This window comes from Pteronotus mesoamericanus, unplaced genomic scaffold, assembly GCF_021234165.1.
Source record: "Pteronotus mesoamericanus isolate MK-2021 breed Mesoamerican mustached bat unplaced genomic scaffold, CSHL_Meso_final contig_41, whole genome shotgun sequence".
NCBI classification, from domain to species: domain Eukaryota; kingdom Metazoa; phylum Chordata; class Mammalia; order Chiroptera; family Mormoopidae; genus Pteronotus; species Pteronotus mesoamericanus.
In genome coordinates this window covers 472,608-499,903 of record NW_026555152.1, presented here as the reverse complement: position 1 = coordinate 499,903, position 27,296 = coordinate 472,608, and the positions used below count along the sequence as shown (strand labels likewise).

Below are 27,296 nucleotides of genomic sequence, written 5' to 3'. Positions count from 1 at the left end.
TAAACCAGTGGAGATGACAACTATGGAATCTGCCTTAGTGTGAATTGGTAGTCTGAAGAGAAAGAAAAGCAGACTGGAAAAATCACACAATAAATGCGTAAGTACAAGTTGTGATAAGGACTAGTAAAGAAAGGGGAAAGTTAATGTAAATAAACAGTAGATTACAAAAAAAGGGTAGGGAGAAGGAATAAGAAACTTTAACTATGGGCCTGGACTTAGACCGGGATGTCCAGGCAAGGCTTCTCCTAGGTAGTAATGCTCAGACTGACAAAAAGACAAACAGTATTTAGCCAAGGTAAGGGAAGAGAGATGAAATTTGAAAAAAGAATTCTGATTCCTTTCAGGTCTCCCACACCTGTGTTTTATCACTGCAGGAGCCCTCCGCTGGGTGGCAGAGGTTTTAACAAGCAAAACCAGGAGCAAAGTTACTTCCCATAAGCAGGAGGCAGCATTGCTCACCCTGAGATGGAAGAAGGCAAGGTGGCCAGAGGATTGGGGAGGAGAGAGGGCCAGAGGAGACTGGAGAGGTAGACAGTGCCAACCAGGCAAGACCTGGAATATGAGGCAAGAAGGAAGTCATGGGTTCACCTGCATCAAATAACTTGACTTAAATCAAATTTAAGTTCGAGATTAAGGGCCTGCTGGCTTACTAGAGGCTGTTGGTCACCTTAGCAGGAGTGTGGCCACAAGAGATAGACATGGACTGAAAAGGTGAGGGAGTAAAGGCAGCTGCTTTGAGACACTTAACTATAATTGAGAGGTCAGGAAGATGAGGTGGAAATGGGAAGGAAATGCGGGATTAAAAGGAAACTTTTTGTTTTGTTTAATGTTTGTTTCTTAGATGCCAGGTATGTTTCACAAAGACTAGAAAGATCTCATAGAATGAAAAAGGTTCAGGTGCAAGAGACTGATGGCAAGTGGTCCCAGGCCCAGAGGCCAAGACAGGGCTTGAAGAGGCATTCCCTCCATCCTAACCAGAGAGAGTGGGAAGGTGGTGCTTGGTATTTCGGGGCAGGGAAATGGAAGAATTTATATCAGATGGCATCAAGGGGCAAAGACATCCCTGATGGGTGGGAAGTGGGGAGGGGAGGCGTGAAGCACACACTCACCCTGAGATTACTGGGAGAGTCTGGCTCCCTACACTTCCGTGCAGGGTTTTTTCTACTCATCACCTCACCACTGATCCTGTAAGCACTCATAGAAGTATATGAGAGAAAGTTTTGATTTTATTTTCTGGAGTTTTCTTATGCTGAATCGCATCACTTTATATAATTCCCTACAAATCCCAAACATTCTGCCATGGGAGTAGTGCATTTTGCTCTGATCATATTTCCTCCTTATTTAATTACTACTTAATTTTATGATTCTTCTCTCCCTGTTCTTACTTTTACCTTCTGAAATGCTTGCACCTTTGGCCTCACAATTTGAAAAGCATGTGGTTTTGTGTCTGTCTTTTCTGGTTGTTTATTTTAACTGCCTATCAAGATCCATTCTTCCATGTCATCTTCACAAAATGTATTATGAAGTTGGACTTCTTCATACGAGCCAATTTTCAAAAATATGCAAATACTTTGTCTCATGTACTTTTTGGGTGTGTGTGCCTCCTCAGTTGGGAACTTTTGTGGCCATAAGAAGGCTGTCTGCCCAGTCTTTCCTTTCCTCCTCCTGCATTCCTCTCAGACATGGGCACTCACTGTGCCCTAAGGCTTTGCCGCTTAGCTCTGTACAATACTTAGCTTCTGCATTGCATCCGACTCTGTGATCTCCATATCCCTGTCACTTTGCTCCAGGTACCTACAGTCTTTTTCTTCTTCCAACGACATTCTGAAGCAGGCGAGCCCTTTAAACTAGCATTCGGGAGCAACTACCTATATATTTGGTGCATTTCTTATGCTATTTTGTATTAACCCTTACAGTAATCCTGCTGTAGGTGTTGGTCCCAGTTTATAGACAGATAAATCTCAGAGAGATTCAGTGACTTCTTGAGACATATGTATTTCAGGGCCAGGACTGGAACCATTCTTCTCCCTGCCTAAAATTCAGAGAGGATGAAGGTTATCACTGTGCAACACCTGGACACTCCTACAGTTGACACCCCAATTAAGGGCATGGGCTTGACTCTAGCATTGAACTACTTCTGATGTGAGAGTGGGCCTCCTGGCAGGCATGCAGGCATCCTCAGTCCTGAGTTGGGACAGGAGATGCCTTCACCAGTAGGTGGCGATGTGACAGCACCACAAGCCAGCACAGTTCACTTGGCAGGGCAGCCCAGTAAAGAGACTTCTAGAGGGAAGGCATTAAAACGTATTTGTCTTTAAATAATTTCTTGAGGTGAAATGCACATAACAAAAAGTTAACCATTTTAAAGTGACTGTTCAGAGAGGCATTTAGTACATCACAATGTTGTACAACCACCACCCTATCTTGTCCCAAAATATTTCTATCATGTACAGTGAAACCCTTTAACCATTAAGCAGATTCTCCCCATTACCCCTCTGGGCCCCCTGAAAACAACCAATCTGCATTCTTTCTATGGATTTACCTAGTTTGGATATTGCCTATAAATGGGGTCATGTAATACATGACCTTTTGTATCTGGCTTCTTCCACTTGGCACCCTGTTTTCAAGGCCCAGCCACATAGCATGTATCAGTACTTCATTCCTTTCTTAAGAATGAATAATATGCCATTGTATGGCTAGACCACAATTTGTTCATCTAATCATCCATTGCTGGACATTTGGGATGTTTCCACCTTTCAGCTTATTGTGACTAGAGCTGTTGTGAACATGGTTGTACGTGTAGTTCTTTGAGTCCTTGTTTTCAACTCTTTGGGGTACACACCAAAAATAGAACTGTAGAGTCATATGGTAATTCTCTGTTTAACTCTTTGAGGACCCACCAAACTTTTCCACGGCAGCTGACCCATTTTGCATTCCTATAGCATTATATAAGATTTTCAAGCTTTTTTTCTAAACATTTTTGACCATGACTCACAATAAATATACACATATTTTACATTACTACAAAACATTCATATATGTGGGTATACTTATAAATATATATGTACCATACACATTTAAATATATGAGACAGAAATTTCATGAAATTGTACTTGCCCCTGCTGCCATATGATGCACTCTGATGTGTTCCTTTCTGTCTTATTTTATTTTAAAAATTATGATGGTTTTAACCCACCAAATAAGTTCTGTAATGGTAATGGAAAAAAATACAATTAAAAATTTATTTGTAAAAAATAAAAAATAAGAAATAAAAAAGATCAAAAAAAGAAAAATGTATTTTCAATATTAGAATCAAACTTAATACACTCTTATATCCTGGTTTTTTTTTAAAAATTGCAGTGAACATTTTTTCGTATTAAACATTCCAATAAAAATATGATTTTTATTAAATACAAATTTTAAAAAATAAAAAAATTAGCTGTTAATATCACAGTACTATTCTAAGTGTGTATAATAATATGCCTCTTTTCCACTTGAATAGTCAAAAAGTTAGGATATCATTTATCAACTTATCAATACATGTAAGTTTGGGGGTAACTTATTTAACTTGTGGGGATGACATTCTATATGTCATATTCTCAAACACAGGCAAATGTGAGTTATATTGCATATACTTGACACCATGAGGTCTGTAATTAGCTGATGCTTTATATTTTTTGGTAAGTATTCTACCTATAGTTTCTAGGAAAAGTGCTGTGATACATGTTATTTTCATTTATTGAATGGCTCCATTCTTTTAGTATCATGAGTATTTCATGAGCAAGATACTAAAGACTAGAGGTGATGACAAAAAGAGCAAGTCACAATGATAAAAGAGAGGAGAGAAAGAAGTAGAACTAAGGGAACTGGGAGAAAAGCATGAGAAGTTTCTCAACTGTGCAGCAATCATGACCATTGTCAAGAATTACCTGAAAGTGAACTCTCCTAGAGGAGTGGCATTTGGGAGCAGTAGAGGTGAGTGATTAGAGCCCATGCTCTCAAGCAGGTCCCTGGGTGGGACTGAGGGCATCCATAGGCTGAAATGGGAAAAAATTACATTTTACTTTTTATTAACCTCCAAACCAAAATTTAGTAGTTTCTGCAATTGCAAATACAGGCAACAAGCATAGTATTAGCAGTACTGTGACTTTGCTATCAATTGAAATCACAGATATTTTCATAATATTACAGTGGCTTTAGGTAGATTTAAAAAGTGTTTATGTTCATTATTTTATTTTAAAATTATAATAACTATTAGGCTTGCCCTGCAGTATGCTAGTTAATGTGTTATCAAAGAAATGGATACATACAATTCCACACTTAAGTAGATTTTAGACTAATTTAATAATTGAATTTCAAAGTAACTGGTTTCTTTTAGAATCCTGCATATTTTGTCTTATTTTATATAAACACATTCTGAGAAGAAGCCCATGGACTTTGATGCCAGAGAAGTGCATCCCACAAAAACATTCAGAATGTCTAAGCACCACACTGTCCAATATGAGAACCACTAGCCACTGGCTATTCCTGGGCACGTGCAATGTGGCTGGTCCACAGTGAGATGTGCTGTGAAATACACACCAGGTTCCCAATAGTGCAAATAAAGAATATTAAATGCCCCACTAATAATTTTATATTTATCACATGTTGAAATGATGCTACTTGGAGTACACTGGATTAAATAAAATGTGTTCAATTTAATTTCACCTGTTTATTTTTAATTATTATAACGTCAGTACTAAAAATTTTTAAATTGCATATGTGGCTTGCATGACTTTTGTGCTGGATATCACTGGCCTGGCATCAGAGGCAAGTTCCAATCTTGACTCTATCACATAACCAGCAATCATCCTCATTACAGTTATTGTCATTATTTTACCATGTCCTAGCTGTTGAACCCCCATAAATTTCAATTTCCTTATATGTAAGAGTAGCTATGAGCCCAAAGAAGAGAGTCTGGCTGATTAATCCAGAGGGAACCTTCTTCCCAGGACAGTTCTTATGGTCAAAAATGCCCCGCATCCTTCTTCCTTTTCCTTACTCTCTTGTTACACATTCTAATGAACAAAAAAATTTAAATTATATCTGAAGTGATATACAAAGATAAGGATATAAGAATTCAGAGCTGGAGTGAGTTTAAAAAAATTAAAGGATAAAAAAGGGAAAATTCCCTTGGAAAGCAAAAAGATGGAAAATCAGTCTTGAAGTGAGGTGGAGTAGTGGGCAGGCTGCAGTTGCCACCCATCCTGTATTTATTCAGAGAGGTTGAGGTGGCATTTGGATAAGACCCAAGCAAACCACCAGCACATTCCTGGAGTTTGGAAATGGTCATTGAAAACGCAGGACAACCTGGTGCGTCCCTAAATCAAAAACTAAAAGTCTAGAGGGCTATGTATGGAAGGTGGGGAGATGGCAGGGTGTCTCTTTAAGAGTAAAGGGCCGATGAGGGCCTCCGGCCCTTATTGTTTGTCTCTTCCTTACTGTGTTGCAGCCCTGAGCATCCTAACTCTAGCACCCTGAGAATAAGAGCTCTTTCATCTACAGAATCTCCTTTGAGATGATGAAACAATTTCCTGTAGACAGCAGAGAATATAGTATCACATACAACTTATAAATGAGAAGGGAATCGCTCAAACACACAAATGGACACTGACCAATCCCTGGTAGAATAGGGGCTGACTGTGAGCTTGCATTTCTCCAGAGCTAACACTGCAGGGTCAGAGCATGCCCTGCACCTCCGTTTCCCTGGGCTTCTCAGAGTAACCTCACCCACCCTGACTGTCTGCAGAAATCATTATTCTCACTCTGGCTCCTAAGCCAAGCCATGCATTCGGAATTGCTCTGACCACCAGCCAGTTAAGCTGCTCTGTGCCACCATTTAGACAGTTTCTAACAGCCCCACCCTCCTACACAAAGCCCTGCCTGTCTGGTCAAAGTAGGGTGGCGAGTTCCCCACCCTTTCTAAAAACATGCCTTGCAAGACTTTTTCTATCCTCCAGGATATACTTGCCCCTTCACAGTTACATGTTTGACTGTGTGTAAACTGTGCCTGTGGGTGGAGAACGTGACGTGCGTGTGTCTCTGCTTCCCTGTTGGGCTCAGGCCACAGACTTCTAAAGGTGGAAATCAGAGGAGCTGAACCACACAGCACCATGAACACATGGTCGTTTTGAAGACTCTGAAAGTCTAGTCAGTGATGCTCAGTGAAGTAGACACTTTCTTTTTTAAAACATTAGTTCCAAGTGAAGAGATATTCACCTGTTCAAAAACAGGTGAAATTAAATGTATTTTTATTTCTTAGTTCACTCTTTTCCATCCCAGTGGTAATAATCTGACTTGAGCTGTGGTTCATCCTGGTTTACAGGACTGACATGTCCAGTTTCTATCAGTTTTCCCCTGGGATGAGCAAAGCACTTTAATATTGCACCACTAATTTCACAGCAGACAGCTCAATTATTTTCATATTGATTTATCTCTTTCTAATTTTCAGTCATTTTTTGTCCCTGTAACATCTCCTACTAGTCAGCCAGACTGTGCTTCATAATGGATGCTTTTGATACCAGTGTTATCAAAACATAATTGAGAAGGTAAATCTGTTACCAAAACATGGAAATAAGGTATGTTGAACACATACATTAAGTAATTTATTACCCAGTGTTCTGCTTTCATTAGGCCACGGTTACCCCCAAGAGCATGGCTTGCCCTAAGTAGCAGAGTACTTCATTTAGTAGAGGAGTACCTTGGCCAAAGTCAGAGTATCAGAGTCCAAAAAAAAAGAAAAAAGAAAAAGAAAATATAGTTTCCTGAATGCCAGTCCTTATGTCTTGCTTGGTCGATAACTATAAACATGTGATCACACTGAGAATGTACTAGAAGGGAGAAAATACTAGTACATGTAAAACTTAAGTAGCAAGCATAGCAACAAAACTAATCAATATTTCCAATTTCATTGACTTTAAAATTATAAATTTTAATAACTACATACAGTAAATAGTACCTTTGAGGAAAAATTGATGTTCCTTTATGACTAAAAATGTAATATTTATTTTTGTGCATGAAATTGGAAACATTAGTGGGAAAATTAACTCTAGCCCTAAGAGGTAGTTAATATTTGTCACTAAATAATGGAAATACTTATGATCCAATAATTTGAATGCAACTATGAGAATGTTTCTCTTTTGTTTTGTTAGAGCATCATTCATATGGGGAAGAATCAATGTTTTCTTAGGTCTCCTTTGATGGCAACTAGTGTTTAGGGAAGGGTGATGATTAATATAAATATAACTGTTTTTTATTGTATTAAGTATTACTTAATACAATAAACTATTGGCAAATAATAATGTACAAAACAAGTGCCATTTTTGTACCTTTAGATGACTCAGTATTTTATAGTCATGCATTGATTTTTGGCCACTATTATAACTGGTTATGTTGGTCCTGTTGGTGTCTCAGTACAAATAATTTCTCAAGCTGGCGGTGGTATTTGAAAATAGGGGAGTAAAGTTATCATCCTCTTATGTGCTTTCACAATAAATTCCAGTGGAGGAAACCCTCCCACATTTTCTCTTTACATACATGTCTACAAATACATGCAATATTAAATTCTATGTGGGCCTTGCATTTACAGGAATTGAGGTCAAATATTTATATATATATATGTGCAAAATTTTTGAACCATACCATCTCCCAGTACATCCAAACAGTATGCAGTCCCCCGTTGAGAGGTTAGTGAGAAAATAAGTTTTGAGCTGATATGAAGCCAGTCAGAATCTTGTCTCAGCTTTGCCCTGGGTACCAAAAGTTAGGAGCACTAAAATATTAAATAATACTTTTCTGTACCTGCACATGCTTAGGGTTTCTTTACCTGTGTAAAACTTCAGCATTACCCTGGTATCCTGCAGGGGTGACTGGAGGTGGGGGCCCAATGTGGCAAGCAGGTCCCTCTCACCCCTTTCTCTCACCTGGCTGTGAAATTAAAGGGGCACTTAGTGCTGGGTGTTCTGAGATCATTTTTAGCTACAGATCTGCTACTTAACTGTTGCCATCTGCCTGAGAGCTCACTGAATCCCATAACACTCCTGCGTGGTAAGACTATTGCACAGACCAGCATACTGAGGCCGTGAGATGTTCAACAACTTGGCCCATGACACTGCCCCTTCTGCCGAATAAATGCAAGGCCCACATAGAATTTCATGTAGTACCAAACCCTCGTGTACTGTATCATGCCTCTTCTAATTAACATCCCTTGAAGATTTGCTCTTGAAGTCACTGTTCAGTTGTCTGGAGCAGTGTTGGAGAAGAGGCCCAATTCTCCCAGCAGTTATGAAGATGCTGGGTGCAGACCTGAGTTCACTGATGCCTTAGGCCCAGTTCATCCATCCAAGTTATGTCCCAGTGCCACTTTTAGATAGGTGCCCCACAGGTGCCCAGAAATGTATGCCTTTTTTCAAAACTGTCCATACAGGTCCTCTGAGATCTAGTCTAGCACAGTGTCTTCACATCAAGCTCTCATAAATGGTAATTCTCCTACCCAACTTATATTTTTTGGTGGGCCGCAGAATTTTTAGTAATTAGGTTATACGTGTTGTAAGATGGAAAAAGTTGAAAATCACTGCTCTAGACTAACATCCACTTCCTTTGTCTTGGTTGCAGTTCCATACAAAACTCCTTTGCAGGGGATGCAAGTGGGGAAGAAAAGTGGGTTCTGCTGTTCTCTTTGGCTGAAGACAATTTTAAGAGACACAATTTTCCTTGTTTGTGTCTGGATCTTTGCAAAGCAAGATGTGCTTTAATGAAGTTCAGATACATTCAAAAATTTAAAATGTACAGTAGAACCTCAGTTCTCGAATTTAATTTGTTCAGAAGGCTGTTTGAGAAGAGATTTGTTAAAAAAATGAATCTCCTCTGTTTATCACCTGAGAGATGTGTGACTGATCATACAGGTGTCAGCATGAAAAGGTTCTCAGGTTGAGAACCTAAATTTCTTCAACAATCAAGACATTTTTTCCATGTACACTTTGGTCGAGAACTGGTTCGAGGTGGGAAACATTTGAGAATCAAGGTTTGACTGTCTTTTCATTCACTTGAAAAAAATGATTGTACTGGGTAGTCATAGAGTAAATGTTTTCAAAACTCACAGTGGGTTGACGTTTTTTAAGGGAAAGTGATTGCATTTTGTATTCCCAAAATAAATGTTGTGTGGCACCACTTCCTGTTTTTTCTCTAATATTTCTCAGCATGGGTAGATCAGCCCAAATCAAGTATCAAAAATAGATCGAAAGAGAAAAACTGTAACTTTCTCAAAACTTGACTCTTTAGATTATCTCTGAAAGACCTCTTATTCTACCACATAAAGGAAAACAAAACCCTGTCTCTGTATTTGTCATCATTGTCTCAGCTGCTGTCTTTCTAACTCAGCCCAGGCGGTGCTTACACTGATTCAGCACAATGTACTATAATAGTAGGATATAGTATATTTGATGCTTTTCTGGACTTTGAAGCTGCTGATCAGAAATTGACAGAGCAATTTTTTTTTACATTAAGTGATTTTCCTTTGTTTACTCAGGGTGCTAGTAACACATTTCTTTTCATTCAAATACAGTCTGTGCCTGAACATGCATGCCACTCTGACACTAATTCCATGTGTGTGCAGGTGCAGCCATCCCCAAGGAAAGGAGTGCATTTTAATCCTAATCTAGTCAAGTCGATCAGATGCTTCAAAATCATTAGGTGATAGCTCTTGGTGCTGACAAGCATCCAGATTATATGCTGAGCTTTCTTTTTACTTTTTTTTTTTTTTTGAACACCACTCATTTTAGCCTTAAAAAAAATGTCACAAATGCTAGGAAAAGGAAAATTAAATATGAATGAAAACAAACCAATTGCACGTTAGTTGCACTTTTTTTCACAGGCAGCAGACAGCAGTAGGCACGTACAATAAGCCTGTTCACTCACTGACTCACTAAGTCTACCGCAAGAGGACTTTATGCATTCCAGGAGCGGTGAGGGAGACACAGCTCTTCTGGAGTGAGTAGACAGCAGGCTGTAATCAGAATCAAGACATGACTCAAGAAAATGGCAGAGACTGAGAACTACCTACAGTCCACGTACCCTGTATCACTCTTATTTCACTGCCATTGAGCAGCCTGAGACCAAGGTGACCAGTTTGCTACTGCCTTTCTGATCACAAACAGGGCTCCCTTCCTGTGATTGAGTATTGGGAAGATGTGCCCCACGCCAGGGTGGACACAGCCCATGACTATCCCTTTGCAGCGTGGAGAGTTAATGTTCAGACCAGATTCTACCTTTACTCACTCCATTCCCATCTCAGGTCGGGCCTCCTTGTACAGATGACAACCTGGGCCACAAGTCAAATTAATGAGAAAAAGAATAGCATTCTTCTCTAGTTTCCTTTGGGTTGAGAATGTAGCCCCCAGAGCACAATTCCTCCCCTGGCTAGAGCTCCCTCAGGCCAGAAAGCAGTGAGTACAGCCGACCCTTGAACAACATAGGTTTGAACCGTGCACGTCCACTAATAAGCATATTTTTTTCAATAAGTATGTTGGAGAAATTTTTGGAGATTTGCAGCAATTTGAAAAAACTTACAGATAAACCTTAGGATTTTCTTAATAATGTTTTCTTCTCTCTAGTTTACTTTATTGTAAGAATACAGCATATAACACATACTATATACAAAATATGAGTTAATCAACTTTTTTTTATCCTCAGGTGAGAACATGCGCATTGATTTTAGAGAGGGAGGAAGAGAGGGAGAGTGAGGCAGAGAGAAACATTGATATGAGAGAGAAACATTGATTAATTTCCTTTCATATGTGCTCCAACCAGGGACCAAACCCACAACCTAAGCATGTGCCCTGACTGGGAATTGAACCCATGACCTTTTGGTTTATGGGATGATGCTCCAACCAAGTGATCCACACCAGCCAGGGCTAATCAGCTGTTTATGTTATCATTAAGGCTGCCAGCCAACAGTAAGCTATTAGTAGTTAAGTTTTGGGGGAGTCAAAAGTTGCATGTGGGCTTTTGTCTATGGGGTGTAGGGGTGGAAGGGACAGGGTGATAAACTACCCCCAACCCTGTGTTGTTTCTAGGGGCAACTGTAGTCCTGGAAAGCCAGTGGGGCCTATTAATGATAACGAGGGTTCTTAGCTTTCTCTAAGGAAGTTGGTAATCATAATTTTCTTTTTTCCCGTGGTTTAAAAAAATTAGAATAAGTGACTCAGGTTCTAAAATCTACTACACCTAAATTTTACCAGCTCTGTAATGTTATTTTATGCCCCTTTAAACCTCAATTTTCTCATCCGTAAAATGGGATTATTTAAGAGAACTTCATAGGTATGGGGTAAGGATTAAATATGATTAAAATATGTATTTTCTGCACAACATTAAGGTTCAATAGATGTAGATGGTGTCATTCATTATTATCACTTGTCTCAGGTCACTTTCTGACTTTTTGCCACTCTGATACCATTTCCTAGGCCTCTCACTTTTTCTGCATCTCTGCTATCTTCCTGTTGACTCCACATCTGTGCCTAACTCCTTGCCTCAGGATTCATTGTATGTTCTCCTAAGATTTTTAAGATATGAACACTGAAATAATTTTGGGTCATGTTAAATGACAACTGAAGTCACATAGCAAACCAGGGACAAATTAAGATTTTATTGATTTTAAGTAACTCTGTCCAAGTGCCTAATCTCACCACAATTTTAATAACCTCCACCCCCTCAGAGAGAGAGAGAGAGAGAGAGAGAGAGAGAGAGGAGACAAAGGATAAAGGTTTTGTCCCAGCTATCAGCAGGTGTCATTCTATTTGATTTGTAGACCTTTCAACAAAACTTCACAGGCTTTTTCTGTCTGTTCACAATATGTACTCTCCTTGAAGGCACTTGAATGAAGAGAAAAGTACAGACTGGATGAGATTTCAGGTGTAACAGGCAGAAGCCGGTGCTTAGCTGACGATTCACTTTTCACAGGGAAAACCAGATGCCACTAAAAACATTATTTTCTAAATAGCATTTACATTTTTATGATAGTTTCCTTTTGAAATATATGTAAGAGGAGTATTTTCAGCAAATTGCTATGTTTATAGTAAGACTGAAAACTTTGAAAAGCCAGTAAGATCTCTTTTATAAAGTCAGCAGAGAGACTCCGGATGCCACTATCAGCATGTTTACTCATTGCTGCTGCTTTTAAATGTCTCCAAATAGTCACCATTGGTGTTTAAAACTCAGATACCTAAGTCACATACATGGCACAATGTATATTTAACTTAAAATTTAAAGTTCTGTTCTGAGGCCCTAAGGGTTCATAATAAAAATCAATATAGTTAATGTTTCATTGTTTATGCAAGACACTATGCTAACCACTCTTCACTTGCGGTGTCATTTAATCTTCCCAACAATTAAGTGAGGTTGGTACCACTGTTATTCCCACTTTACAGATGAGGAAACTAAGGCTCAGTGGGGTTAACAGGTTGCCCTGGGTCCCATACCTAGTACAGGCTGGTGCTAGGTGGGACAGGGGGCATGTCCTATGAGTCTTTGTGCTCATCAATTCCAAGGCACCATGCAGCACCCTGGTCATCCTGTAGTGGGCGAAGCACCAGAGAAGTAGGCTTGGACATTAGTTATTTTCAGATGAAATAACTGTTTCAAGGTAAAACCTTTGGGTCCAATTTCATCTGGATTCACACCTTCAAATTATAGGTAATTAAACAAAATTAGCTCATCAACTCTCACATGCATGTAAATGAAAAAGAAACCCATCTGATGACAGATTTCAGGAGAATAGGGTCCTGTGAGTGCAGTTGGAAATCCTAGGGGATGTGTACTTGCCTTCCATGTAAGGAGTTTGGAAAGCTCATTATATAGACAGTGTCTTAGGGCATTCCAGGACATAGTCTTAAAAGTCCTCTTTAGTGTCAAATTTTTTAAATTCTTAGTCTTAAAAAACATACATTATTCTCTTTCCCTTCCATTTCTCAGATGAACTGTTAGTCAAGGATGTCCTATTTGTGTGATGTTTTGGGTGGGGTATACAACAATTTTCATGTTAAACAATTATTAATATGGTTTATTAAGGATTCTATGGTTTATGAGATGGTTGGCCAAATCCTACCTACTTGGGTGTAGCCTGTCATAATTAAAATTCTCTTATTTAATGTCCTGGTCCAGCTAAATGATAATGAGAAACAAAGCTAACAGAACTCAGGACACCAGAGATCAAGATTTCATGCAGTAAAAAGCCATTGTGCAGTAAGGAATCCAATGCGTTTGCTTCTTATCCTTTTAGTACAAATAAACTAAGCTGTACTAGGCTCTGTTTCTTAGATATGAAAGATTTGAGAAACAGATCCACTGTGGAGCCTGACATTTCCAAAATAAGCCCACTGAGCAGTTGCAAATTGGAGCTGATGTGCCCCAGAAAATGACAGCACTTCTGGGAGGGAGAGGCACAAAGTGCAAATTCCACTGTGCCAGTGAAAGAAGGGGCAGAAATATCCCAGACAAATGTCTTGTCGTCAAGCTTTTCCACTGCAACGAGGCTGAAGGATGGGGCTTTTAAGAAACGTCACTGCAACTAGATCAGGGGTGCAGTCTGCTCACTGCAGCACAGTGCAGCTGTGTGTGTCAGGGACAGACACGGGAAGCCGCAGCCCGCGGGCGCATGGGGCCGCTCACTGGAACATTTCTGAACTGAGGATCGGCTGGGAAATCCCTCCTGCAGCTGAGTCAGGACCCCAGCGAGTTGGGGCTCAGGTTGAGGCTGTAGACAGGGGCAGGGGCGGTGCTCCCAGCCCATCCCACCCCCTGCAGGGCCCAGGACCCACCCTCCCTGGGGAAAAGGATCATCGGGTGTGGTGGACTTCCTTGGACTGTACCTGCTGGAGCAGAGCGCGTGGGCAGCCAGCAGCAGGAGCTTCTGATTATGGCAGCTCAGAAATGAAAGCGGCCACCGCCTCTGAGGGCTGCACGGAGAGTGGCGCCCAGACAGTGAGACAAATAAGCAAGTCCTGGACCCGCAGAAGGAGGAGCGCTGAGCATCTCTCTCCTGCTCTTCTGTCCTTTACAAAGGACTCCCTGCCCTCCGGGTGGTAAATCTTCAGAGCCTGCCTCTGCGCCCTGACCCCCTGGTGACATCACCAACCCGTGACAGGCAGGTCTCCGGCGGTACCTGCTCCTCCCGCGGCTCTGAGCCCAGCCCCAGCCTCTTTGCCTCTTTGCTTCTTTGTATGCCGCGGACATGGCCAGCCAGCAGGATTCCGGCTTCTTTGAGATCAGCATCAAATATTTACTGAAATCCTGGAGTAATAGTGAGTAACAGAAAATAACCTTTGTTTGTTTGTTGGCTGGATGTTGTGTAAGGTTGGTGAAATAAAATCTCAACTGGATGTATACGCTTGTGAACCAAGGACATCTTTTTTTCTTCCATCTGCTGTGAAAATAAAAATGTCAGTGACTGAACCAGCTCTCCTTAGGTGCAGAGGCTGCAGTGGAATTATAGCAGGTTCTATCTGATTACATTTTCAAGTGAGATGGCCCCTCCGAGTCTGGCAGAGCAGAGCGCAGGGTAGGGCATGTGGGCTGCATTTCCTGTCTTGCTGGGTGTTTGGTATGTATTTCATTTGTTCAGCCTTTATCTCAATACTCTGAACTGCGGTTTGACCAGGGGAGTAGCAGGGTTTCAGAGTACTTCCTAATTATTTTATTAGGGTATTGTCTACAGACAAAAAGTACTTAATAGTCTAAAACTTAAGACTCATCTTTTTTGTACACTGAGGCATTTGCACATTTATTTGATCTGTCCCATGTCTGTGTGGCTGATACTCAGGATGTTATTTAATATTTGAATTTTTAACAAACCTGATGTTTGCTGTAGTCCAAATAATGTGCTTTTCTGAAATGTAAACAATTGAGGTTCTGACCGTAATCATTTATTAGGATATCAGAATATTCTGGTTTCTGAAGTTCCATCTCTGACCTACTTAAAGATTTTAGCACTAAGTTATTTCAAAAAGACAATCTCTATGGCTTTGTGAATCTGGAACCAGATGAAAATGAGGCCTTCAGGGGATTGGTGATGGCTTGTGTTTTCGGAACAGTTTAAAACAAAGTCTTCCCTGTTTCACCTACAGCCTTTGTACTTGCCCTGGGTAAAAGACCGTCAGGTATAATAGGCCCTTTAATTGTTTGGAATTTTTAGAAATTTTCCAAGAAAAATCTTAATGTTACATTAGGTGCATACTAATTAACCTACCTGTGTACAAAGAGCTGGCGATTAATTATCTCCTTCACAAATGACCTGTGGCCAAGATTGTTCTCCTGTAAACAAAACCCGAGCAAAAGAACCTGAGCCATAACTGCTTTAAGAAAACAGTCAAAGTCTCTTCAGCCTTAAGGTGTTCAGGGATGTACATCTCAAGGTATGGCCATTTTTGCATCGCTGTATATACTATGGGGCTTTTCAGAAGCTGTTTTCTACAAGTGGGAAGCCATTTAGGAGCAACGCTGTCATCTAAACAGCATTCCTTTCTCTGTTACAGCCATAACTCATTTATCGTGTGTGTAACCCTTCCTCCTCCGGGATGAATCTCCCTTTGTTTCTGCACCCTTTGATTAAGGGAAGAATCTGATGTGTAGGGCTCTTTATGGAGCAGTTTTCCAGTCACTAGAAAAACCTGTGCATCCTACACCAGCCAGTGGTTTTCAGTCATCATTCTGGGTACTTCCAGGCCAGAGATTTTTCTTCCATCAATTTTTGTCATTGCTTCATTAGATGGAAAATTGTGTTCTGATGATACTGAGTCCAGTGAGGTTGTTTTTAAAGTCTTTTTTTCCCTTGAGTATTTTTAAATTACTCTACATAAAGTATACGTATATCCCCTCCACCTTTCCTAAGCTCTTCCCACTCCCCCCACATTCACGTCAGAAAATGGTTCAAAATGACTGTTCAGTTAGTTCTATTTGGAGAGTATCTGGGACACAATTTTAAATTGTTTCAATTCATCCTGCAAATATTTATTCAATACCTACTGTGTGTGTGGGCCTACAAAGATGAAAAAGACAGGCCCTGCCCTCCATCTTAATGTCTTCAGAGCAAAAGAGAGAACTTGACATTCTCTAGCATTCCTTTGGGGCTCAGAATGTTTTTAGTCCTGTCTTGAAAGGGAAAGAGGAACTATACTTTATACTTAGCCTTCTTTAAGCTTATTGTGACACTAGCCAGTTTATAATCTATCATAGGTCCCTGTTTTACATATTTTCAGTAGCAAAGAGAGAAAAGAATTTGTCTGTAAGGCAGACAAAGTAGAAGTGAGAAGCCTTAGAGCTTTACAATACTCAGGTAACCTTGCAGAGAAGGTGCACAGGGACGAGAGAACCTGCGAGGAGAACCAGGCTCCTAACTCCATAGCAGTGCTTATTTACAAAAGTACAACAATGAAAAAGTAAGAAAACAAACTCATAACTATGGCTGGCTGCTTTGCAAGGTGGTAGAAAAAGGAAAGATGATCCAATGAGCTTTTTCAAGATTTCCATTTGTTGTTTTTTCCTAAATGGCACATTGTGAGGAAAAAGTAATTTTATATATGTCTTCTCTGAAGAGTTAACAAGTCAATGAGTGTAAGTCAGTCATTGCCTGGTGAGGCATATTACTTTTCATTCCCTGTGCATGTTGATTCCCTCTTCATAGGCATGCCCACTCTGCCAGACCATCCTTTCATTGTACAGACTGAGAAGTAATATGGCCTTGATGTGTCCTGAGAAGTATGGCGAATAAAATGTCCTCTGTGGACCTCACTGCAGAGGATTTTCCTATCCCCTAGGACACATCTTCTATTGCTCCTTCCCCATTCCTGTCCAGGCCTTCCCCAGCCATTCAGCGATTCTCCCAGCTCCTGCCCTGCGGTGTTCAATCTAACCTGGAATGCTCCACTGGTCACTTACTGGTCCACCTGACATAAAGCATCCTGGAGAGGCTTCTGCTAGCATTTCAAAGACTATGCTGCAGCTTCTCTTGCCTCGAGTGTCTGCGACCAACATTCAGGCCCCTCTCCAAACACCTCATCCATCCTGTCATGCTGTTTCATCTGTTCACCTTCCTCTGCATTTCACTATCCTGCTCTCCAGTCCATGCCCTTACCTGGGACACAAAAGTCACAGGGCCAGATAGGCTTGGTCCAGAAAAATTACTCACAGGAGTAAATGAGGTATTAAGATGTAAAGCACTTAGCACAATTTCTAGCACATTGATATAATCTTAACATTTATTGAGCATTTACAATAGACTCCAGTGCTCCCCACTCCTGTAAACTCACTAAAAACCAGACTTGGGCTGTGTTTTCTCTTAGCACTGACATCCTCAAGGCATCACCTGTGTGTGGACAATTCCACAGCCCTGGAGAAGGGAACTGCATCAACATAGCATGAAACTAGTTGCTTGCTTTGGGCCATTTTTTTCTAGATTTATCTTTTAACTTTACTCCCTTCAGCTGCTGTTAGAATATTCCTGCCTTCCCTGAGTACATACCTTCCAGCAGCGTGAGGTGGCCTGGAGGTTTTCTCAGTGGCAGAAAGTCACCTTGACCTCTCAGGTTTGCTATAGAAAAAGCTTAGAGCAGATAGTTCCAGACTATTTTCTGGAAAGGAGAGTTTGTTGCATGTTGGTGAATAGAGCTAGGATGTAAACTCTCTGCTGATCTGCAAGCTCTGACTGGCTGTCCTCGGGTTTACATCACTCCTCATGCGCAGCGAACATGGGCCTATGACCACGGGACAGTCTGAATCTACTCAAGGCCTGAATTTTCCCAGGGTGGTGTGTCCTTCCTTTAACATTTGGCTCTCCCACAGAGGGAAACTTTTGAATGCCTGTTAACTCTTTCAAGGAAGGATTTAATTAATTTACTTGACAGACTGCCCTTTGCTTTTTTGGAACGAGCTGGTATGTGTTGTAAAAGGTCTAATGTTGCTGCAGAAAATTTGCAATAGTTTTCAGAATCGAACATGGCATTTTGCAGCTATGATGTAGTGAGTTAGGTTGTGGTGATAAGGACAGTTTCTGTCCAACATAAAAATGCCAGTTGGTATAAGGTCAGCTCTAGGGACAAAAGAATCCTGTGCAAGTGACGATGGAAAACACCTCTGACTGGCTGCAGAGCGGTGCTTGGGGATCCTGATTTATGTCACTGTGTTCACAAAGACACTGAGAAAGGCTCCGGAGAAATCTCTACATGCTAGTTTTAGCCTCTTTGTAAGGCTGGTTTTAATAAATAAAAAACTAAAAAGTTTTAACCAAGTTGCCTAAATCCAGCAGAGCAGTACTTATCTCAGTTCTTTCAACAGGAGATGGTCCCCAGCACTGATCCAGGCACTCAGACAGCATTACTCCAATATTCTGCACCCATGGTCCCTTCTGCTAAAGTTGTTTGTAGTCCTAATGAGATGTAAAACCCCAAATCAGCATCCACTCTCGATAGATGGGGTCTATCTCTGGATTTGTGATGGCGACAAATTAGAAATGTTGTTTGGGACTTTTTGTTGTTGGTGGTTGGTTGGTTGTTTAAACCTATGAACAACCCTAGAATAAAATACTGCCACATTGGCTGTAGGCCCACCCTGTGTAAAATGCTATGCCTGGTAATTTATACGTAGGGCAGAATGCAAGTTAATAATAATGTTGGGACACTAGGCATGAACTGGGACAGCCCTGGGCAAGGGAGGACATATGACCCCTCTGTGTATCACCGTCACTCTTTCCAATAACCCCGCAAAGTTACACATCATCTGCATTTTCAGATTTAAAAAAAGTAAAATGAAAGTTGAGAAAGTGATTTGCTCAGAGCCAGGTTGCTAGTAAATGCCATGAACCCCAACCCCTCCTCCAATGCAGTCGATAATCTCATTTTTTAAATCATCCACAAGGTGATCAAAAGATCAAGAGCACTTTGCAGGAACTTTGCTTTATAGGTATGTCCATTCTTGATGTCTGATGCCCTGCCAATTATTAGTCTCCTTCCTCCCTGGGCACCCCCGATGGGGTCTCTCTCTCTCTTCTTTTCTCTTTCTTCTCTCTTCTTCTCTCTCTCAAGAACCAAGGTTGGAGGTCACCACCATTATCTTGGCTCAGACCTATTTGAAAGACCTAAGTATCGACAAGTCTTCACCCTCATTACAAATAACATACTGGCATTCCTGCATGCTTGGTCATTTGGTATCACACACACACACAAAAAGGTTATACTAAAAAGGTATACCCTCCTAACTTCTGTTAGGAGTGTTTTATGTTGACTCATCCCATTTTTAAAGTCTATTTAAATTTGCAATTTAAATGGCTCCAGTAAATAAAAATGTATCAATGATCTTTACTTCTAGAATTGTCATTTGCTTCTTGCTGATGTTTCTCTGATATGTTGTATTCTTTTTAAGAAATGGTAGCAAATACCTAATTCTTTTTAGCTGTGAGAACAGGGAGAATATTTCCAGTGATAAAGGAAATCTATCTTTAATTTGGGTGTCTCATTTTTCCTGTTAGCTTCAGCCTCCGCCACCCTAAAACTCCACACATTGATAGCACAAAATTGTTCAATTTCAATGTCTTTGCCTATTTTTGCACCAACTAGAACTGAAGAGCCCGAGAGATAAACAGCAGTCGGCAAGGAGGAGAGATGACCTAACAATGTTACAATCTGGGAATTGCCCAAGGCATTTGAGAAAGTGTCCAGTATTTAGCTGTATCAATTGAGCAACGTGCAGATATTGTCTTTATTTAAAAGACATCTGTTCCAAAAGGCATGACTCAGTAGTTCATTTTTGGGTAGAGTTCAGGGTAGAATGGGTTACCTAGATGCTGATCATCTTAGAAACTTCTGTGTTTTTGAGCTTATGTGACATTCAGAATGAGCTGCGCACAGAAGTGAGTTTGAGTTCATGAGAAATGACATTTGACTGCATTGAGACTGTTCTGTCGAATGACAATACGATATGCTAAGGTTCTTGATTGAGACTAAATTTTAAATTTATTCAGTGCTTTGTAATTTGCCCAGTGCCTTCAACAAATTACCTCATTAGATATGTGTGTTGCATTGATTATGAATAAACCAGCATCTTAAATGTTCCTAGTTTGGGATGATAAGGCTTATCTCCCAGAGTTTAGCTTTTATGGTATGACATACCCATATCAGGCTCAAATGAACAAATAATCATAGTTCAGGGTCTTTACACTGAGTAAGACATTTTTATGCATTATAGATTGGCATTTATCACTGAAGATATACAGCAATGAGTCCATCCGAAAAATATGTACTAAGATTTTTCTGGACTGTACCCTGGCTTTTCCCTTAGTCCTTAGTCCTGTTTGGTAAATCCTTACATATTCCGAACTTCTACCATGTGGTGCCTCCTGGAAGTCACCCACTGTTCACACACCACCCAGTGCAGAGGGCTTAGCAGGCAGGTACTTCCTGGAAGGCTGAGCGGCAGGTGTGGAAAAGATAGTACACAACTTTATCTTATTTTTTTTTCCACTAACTTTTGTCATTTGATAGATCCCATCAATCATACTCATGTAAATACTGCTCCATTGTAGAACTGTTGGCTGCATGAAGAAGAGAATGCTGTCTCTTTGAGCTGAAGTCTTATCTCCCAGGCTTGGAGAGGCAGTGATGGGAATAGCCTTTTCCAGAAGGACTTCTTTGCTTACTTTTCAATGTGAGATATTACCCAAAAACTTACTATCTTAGTGTCAGCTTTTCTTGGTTATTGCTCCAAAATGCCTTGGTACCCAACAGTGTCAGAGAAGCAAGGCAAACCCTATTCAGTACTGCTTTCCTGAGCATCTACTGTGCACTATTAGACTCGCAGCTTTGGGTGTATCAAGGCTGACTGAGACCTACCTGCTCCAGTCCAGGCTCTCAGAGCTTCCCTTCCTTCCTTGTTAGAGCTAGAATTCAGGAATATTAATGTGGAAGTTCCCAGGACTTAAAAAACGTCAAGGAGAGAAGCCAGTGGTATTTCAGAGACTGTGTGCCCTAGAGAATTTTATTTGGGATGATGTGTTTGATAGATTCTGTCAATTTTAACTTTATAGATTTATACTTTCATTGTATCAGAAAACTATTAGAAAGCCTGGTGTTTGCAGGCCAAGTCCTGTAAGAACATTTTAGAATATGCCACCTAGCAGGATAGGTGACAGAGAAGAGGAAATGTAAGTTACTTACACTGACACACTTAACCAGATGTCAGGATTTGGGTTAGCAAGTGTTTCAGATAGACATTCTTTACATCAGAAAGTTGGGAAGAGTTGCCATGTTCATTGGAATTTTGACCTGGGGCTAATATAAAGTCAGTTATCCTTCATTTTGAGGGGTCCCCTCACTCTTCCGTATATTTCTGAGATTAAAGAGAAGGGTTGTGTGTGTGTGTGTGTGTGTGTGTGTGTGATCATATATTTCTATAAGTTAAGTTTAATCATATATCTCACCTATATTTTTACAAACACTTTTCTTCTCTTTCACAGAACATACAAACACAAGCATTTAATTGTTAGTCACTCAAAACTCCAGATGCTCAGACTGGAAGTTTATATTCTGCCAGCATCTCAGACTCTGTAATGAGACTGATTTGGGTTTAATTCCTTCCTACTGTTCAGTCATTTGATGAGCCGCATATGGAAATTTAAGCCAAAGCCTTAAAATTTCAGCTTGTACTTTTTATGCTGCTGTAAGAGTTTGTTGTCGTGTCAATTTAAGAGAGCTGAAATCTTTTTTGAGAAGGCATTCAAATCTACATTAAGTGCTTTTATCAACTCTAATTTGATATACAGCTCCAACTGCCTCTGCTGTTTTAATCAGTCACAGAGTGCAGAGTTGTTAGCAGTCAAAGAAAGCTTTGAAATTTTCAGGACTTCTCAGCTAATGCCACAAGCACAACAACATTTTGGAAATATACAATTCAGTTGCTGTTAAAGATTTCTTCTTAAGTGTAAGAACACTAGACTGACTTCTTTAAGTTTATCCTTAAACAGGTAAATATGTATTTTGGCAGCCATGAAAAGGAAAGGGTGTTAAATTAACTATGGCAATACTTTAGTAAAACTTCATTAGAATGTGATACATATTTATGCAGGAAGTTAGGGAAATCAATAAAACACTTCAATTACACAAATACAAGATTAGGCTTTTTTCCCCCTTCTTTTTTTTTCTCTTTTTTTTTTCTGTGAGTGAACTTGTTTATGTCCTTCCCTCAGTTCCTTATAGGAAAGTAACAAACCTGACACTTTGTCTTTAGGGGTCATATGTGAAGGGTTTTGCATACCTTCCAAATGAAACCCCTTGAAAAATGGGGTTTATGTAAACAGCATAATATTTGTCAGTTATCACTCCCACACCATTAAAGCTGGACTGAGGGAGGTCGAATTGTACATTATTGAACTTGACTGATAAGTGGGGACTGGACTGCTGAGTTTGGTCAGTTTCTTAGAATAGCTCACTTTTCAGTATTCTGAGTAAGAAAAAGTTTTCACACTACACAGCCTATCAGGTTTTTTCTATTGTGTTTTTTACAATAAAGTGACTGTATCTAACTCAGTGGAGGTGAACAGGGTTGTCTCTTGATCTGAAGAGCTTTTGTTTCTGCACAGGGAGATATGGTGTTTATGGAAATTCCTGACATTCTGGAGGTTTTTATAACATATGATCATACAGGCAAAGGACACTTTCCTAGGTTTGGGTAGATTTCAATTAAACCATGTAGAAATAAAAAAGGAGTAAGTGTCCAAAATGCTGTTAAAAGATCTGTCTGGAACATTTCGTTGGTGTTGTTACCATTCACCTCTACTTAATGCCTGCAGCTAGGCAGGAGGCCAGTGATAGGCTTAAACAATTTTAAAACTAAAAAAGAGTTGCTCTACGTAAATAGATTGCCTATGACTTTGGCAAATTATAAGCAATTACTTTAAAATTTATAAGTTAGAGCACCAATTAGAAGACAAATTACAGTTTTTCTTTTTTAAAAAATTTTACTTACTTTTAGAGAGAGGGAAAAGGAGAGAGAAAGAGAGGGAAAGATACATTGATGTGTGAGAGAAACATTGATGGGTTGTCTCTCGCATGCACCCCAACCAAAGACTGGTCTGCAACCCAGGTATGTGCCCTGGCTAGGAATTGAACCTGCAACCTTTCACTTTTCATGACAGTGCTCAACCAACTGAGCCACACTGGTCAGGGCACACAGTTTTTCTTTTTTAAAAACTTTACTTTTCAACTTTGAGTTTTTAAAAGCTGCATTTTAAACAAATCTCCTTTAAAACTGAGGCCGTGCAATTGAATGACAAATGGCCTTAGCTGTAGTATCACTTGTACTATTTCAACTCTCCAAACATAATCTTCCGCTTCTCTAGTGAGAATTTTAGCTTCCTTGGGGAGTTGAGAGAGAAGCCAAGCCTTGCGATGGGCTACACTGAGTGTTCTGTTTCCTTCCCGCCTTTGATGGTGGCCCTGAGGTCTGTTCTCATCTTTTCTTCCAGGTTGAGAGTGCAAGACAACCTGTCCTCTTTCTATTTTATTTGACTGAATACAATTGCAAGAAAATAGGAACATAAGAGACAGTTTAGTCTTGTCTTGTGATTTCACATTCCATTTACTGATAAACCTTAGTCCTTATCATCATGGGAAAGCTAATCCTAGTCTAAGCCAATGGAGATATCAGTTTTGAAAATGTTTGAAAACCTGGCCCATTTCCTTTTTATTTTTAATACTCTCTATTCTTTAATTTTTTAAATTTTTATATATTTTTATGTATTTTTTCCATTACCATTTATCCCCCTTATACTCCTCTCCCCCTGCAATCACCACACTGTTGTCTGTGTCCTTGAGTTCTTTTTCTTTTCTACTCAGACACTTCATCCTCCAACCCCTGCTTCCAATCCAGAGCTGTCAGCCTGCTCTCCATGAATCTGTATTTTGCTTGTTAGTTCGGTTCATTAGATTCCACATATGAGTGAATTCATATGATATTTGTCTTTCTCTTGACTGGCTTCAACAAAAAAACCACCAACTTTTTTTAATTAACAATTTTAAATGTTTGAACTTTAAGAAAGGTCAAAATTATGATTGAGAATGAAGATTCTATCATATTTTAAATATCTAAAAATCTGTTTATTTCAGCTTCTTTTCTGTTAATCATTTTATTGGCTATTTCAAGGCTTCTTATCATTTTCTTAAGGGGGCAAAGAAATTTGAAATCAAATTATCTTTTGCAATTTTTCAACTGCTTTACTTAAAAAATACGTAAATTGGAGAGGATTGAGTAGGGTTCTGAGATCAGTGACTTTCATTTCTAAATCCCAAATTCCTCTTGACACATCCTCACAATATAGTAACATCCATGCTGTTCACAGGTAGAATGGTATGGTTGATAAATAGAAGTAATTTTTGCTATCTAGTGATTTGAAATATGTGTTATTTTAGGATAATTTTGCTATAAATAATGAAAAATGACTGAAAGAATAAAGACATTTAATGAGTTTTCCTAACCCCCAGCCTGGAGATGGGAGGTTTCCGATGGGTTTAGAAGCTCAAGGACCCTGGTGTTCCTATCTTTCAACTTGTCACTGCATGATCACAAGATGACCACTTCAGTTCTAAGCATCTTTGCTTTACTTAGGAGTCAGGAAGGAAGGAGGCCCAGAGGAGGTCTTTCTTCTGGATAAAAGATTTTGCCAAATGTCCTGGCAAGCTTTATCTTGCCTTCCTTTAATTGGAATAGGGTCATGTGCCAATCACTGGCGAAGCTGACTGGGATTACCACATTGGACGAATCATGATGCTTGTCCCAGCACTGTGTGGGTCTGCCTTATGTAGGACAAAGACTTCTACCTGCTACCTGAACAAAACAGGGATTCTTTTACCAATGGAGAAGAGGGGGCAGCCAATAGTAAACACCTTAGAATATAAATTGTACCATGGTAGTGCATAATTTTCTCTAATCTTCACCATGACCCTATTTTACACAAACCATTTTATGTGTCAGAGCCAGGAATCAAATCTAGACTCCAGGATAAATGCCAATCTAGGCTACCTATCATCGTTATTTGCAAGATAAAGATATTAATTTATAGTCGGTGAAATTGATGAACCTGTGGTCAGAACAGATATAGATTGGTTTATTGAAATCTGTCATTAGATTAAAATGAACATATATGGTAATTACTTGTTTGAGTGTCATCCAACAGTAGTAGATGAGATATCCTTAATGATTCTGTAACTAAGCAACAAATAATGTTTAAAAATTCTTAATTTTGTCATTACCAAAAAATGACAAAATGTTTTCCTGTTTTCAGATATTTCCATTAATGTAGAAATAGCAATATTTTCCACTGAGGTTTATATTTCAATCTTATTGTTCAGACTTAGCCACTAATTTAAAAGGACTTTGTCACTGACTGTTTTACCTGTCCATGGCCTCCTTAAGCTAGGTCATGCAATAGTTTAAGAATAGTTAGCACTGTTTTAGCCACTGTGCTAAACACTATCTCATTTAAACTTCATCAGATCCCTTTTAAGGCAAATATCATTTCATCGATAAAAAACCTAAAACACAAAGAAATAAACAGACTTCCCCAGGGAAGCATTTTAGTAAGTGCTGGTGGCCAGGTTTAAATTTGCTTATGGCTCCAGGGCTTCTGACTTACCGGTAACCTAGCAGGAGCTGTTCCCAGCCTTCTTCTGTGTTCATCTTCCCCCCTAATGGCTCAAAAAGGCAGGCGCATGATTTCTCAGCCTTCAGTGCAAACTTGCAGCTGTGATTCAGTTGTTGGGGGAACTCCTAGAATGTATTTTTCTTCCCGAAAATGTTACTAAACAGCAATTGGGGGTTCTGTTGCCTGCTGGCCAATAGACAAACTCCAGAGACAGAGATTTGGCGAAAAGGAAAGGGGTGGTTTATTTGACAGTTACACAATTTTGGAAGAATGACAGGCTTTTGCCTCAGAGCCCATTCCCTCTAAAATTCCTAAAGACAAATAACCCCGCCACCTTTTGCCAGATTAATTTAAAGCTGTGTCTGGAATTTCTTCTGCCATTTAAAATGCTGTCCTTTGGGAAACACAGGCAGCTGCAGCCTGATCATCAGACAGCTTAGCTGGTTCTCGCTCACAGTCTGGCTTCAGGAATCTTTCTGGAGTCTATATGTGCCGGTATCCTATTTGCTGTGTGTTGCCTTTTCTTCTGCATGCTGCCTGCCAGCCCAGTGCCTGTGCCTGTCCCTCTGGCATGGGCTCGCCAGTGCATCCATGCCTAGCCGAGTATGTCCACTCACTGTAGCTCCAGTCACCAACACCACCACCACTTCTCACACTGGGAGGGACCTGGGGTTGATACCAGAGCACAAGGTCTCTAGGGATTGCTGGCCAAGAAAGCTCAGCCCAAACCAGAAGGGGAAAAGGGCCGAGTCTCTGCCTGTCCTCCATTGAAAAATTCCAGTCCAAAATCCTATGCACTCCAGAAGCAAGTTAGGAGGGTCTTTTCCTTTGCCCAAACATTTCACTGACCTGGCGCATACTCTGTTCAAGTTTCCTCCTGCTGTGTCACAGGCCCTGCTAGTTTGTTTACTCTTCCCAGGAGATATGGAAATCTAGCTGGCTCCGGTTCCAATTTCAGTCTCAACACCTCTGGCACATCCTGGCCACTCCCTTCTCCTGGGCCTGGGCAGGCTCTCACGCCACCTCCACCTCGGAGGTCCCTCCCCTCTGCCCAGCGATCTTGCCAGACGCCCCCTGTAACAAAAATAGGAAAAAGTCCTTGTTTGGCAACACCGGTTAATCTCCTTATTTCAACCTTTAGATACAGTTTATGTAGACAGCAGAAAAAAATTTTTTTAATTCTAATACCCTGAGATGACTTTAAGCTGAACATGAGCCAATTTGCTGCTCTTAGGACAAGATTGCCTAGTAAAGAGATCTACATAAATCAGTAATTACAATGAAATATGGCCAGTTATCAACCCCATGAAAAATGAATTGTGTACATGAGTAAGAGTGATTATTGTATATAAATATCACTCGTTGAACCCTGAGGTCAGATATTCCCTATTATTTCCCTGTGTTGCTGATACTCATCTCCAAAGCTGAATCTTTTCTTACTGCCCACCAGAAACTGTGACTCTGGTCCACCAGGTGCCTCATTGTGTGCTCAGCTTCCTCATCATAAATGCTGGGTTTCACTGTCAGTCAGTTGCAGACAAGCAACTGTTCTTTTCAACCTTCTTTGTTGTTTATTCACAAC

At 40.1% G+C, this 27,296-nt stretch overlaps 1 protein-coding gene, 1 long non-coding RNA gene and 1 pseudogene across 7 annotated transcripts in view; 2 read left to right on the top strand and 1 right to left on the bottom strand.

Moving 5' to 3' along the window:
* The window catches only part of FRY (FRY microtubule binding protein), a 557,210-nt gene that overhangs the window by 189,416 nt on the left and 340,498 nt on the right, over positions 1-27,296 (top strand). For 2 of the 6 annotated variants that reach the window (XM_054577103.1, XM_054577101.1), the window contains exon 1: positions 13,937-14,333. The exons of the other annotated variants lie outside the window; for them this stretch is intronic. In XM_054577103.1, the coding sequence (XP_054433078.1) occupies positions 14,264-14,333 (70 nt within the window). In that variant the 5' untranslated portion in view covers positions 13,937-14,263. Of the gene's footprint in view, positions 1-13,936; positions 14,334-27,296 lie in introns of those variants that run through there. 6 annotated transcript variants of the gene reach the window in all.
* The window catches only part of LOC129073477 (translation machinery-associated protein 16-like), a 291,011-nt pseudogene that overhangs the window by 221,272 nt on the left and 42,443 nt on the right, over positions 1-27,296 (top strand).
* LOC129073478 (uncharacterized) lies at positions 1,763-25,842 on the bottom strand. The gene is made up of 3 exons (XR_008529441.1): positions 25,706-25,842; positions 3,930-4,037; positions 1,763-2,032 (listed from the first exon to the last, which is right to left on the bottom strand). It is a non-coding gene; the product is annotated as an uncharacterized LOC129073478 (long non-coding RNA).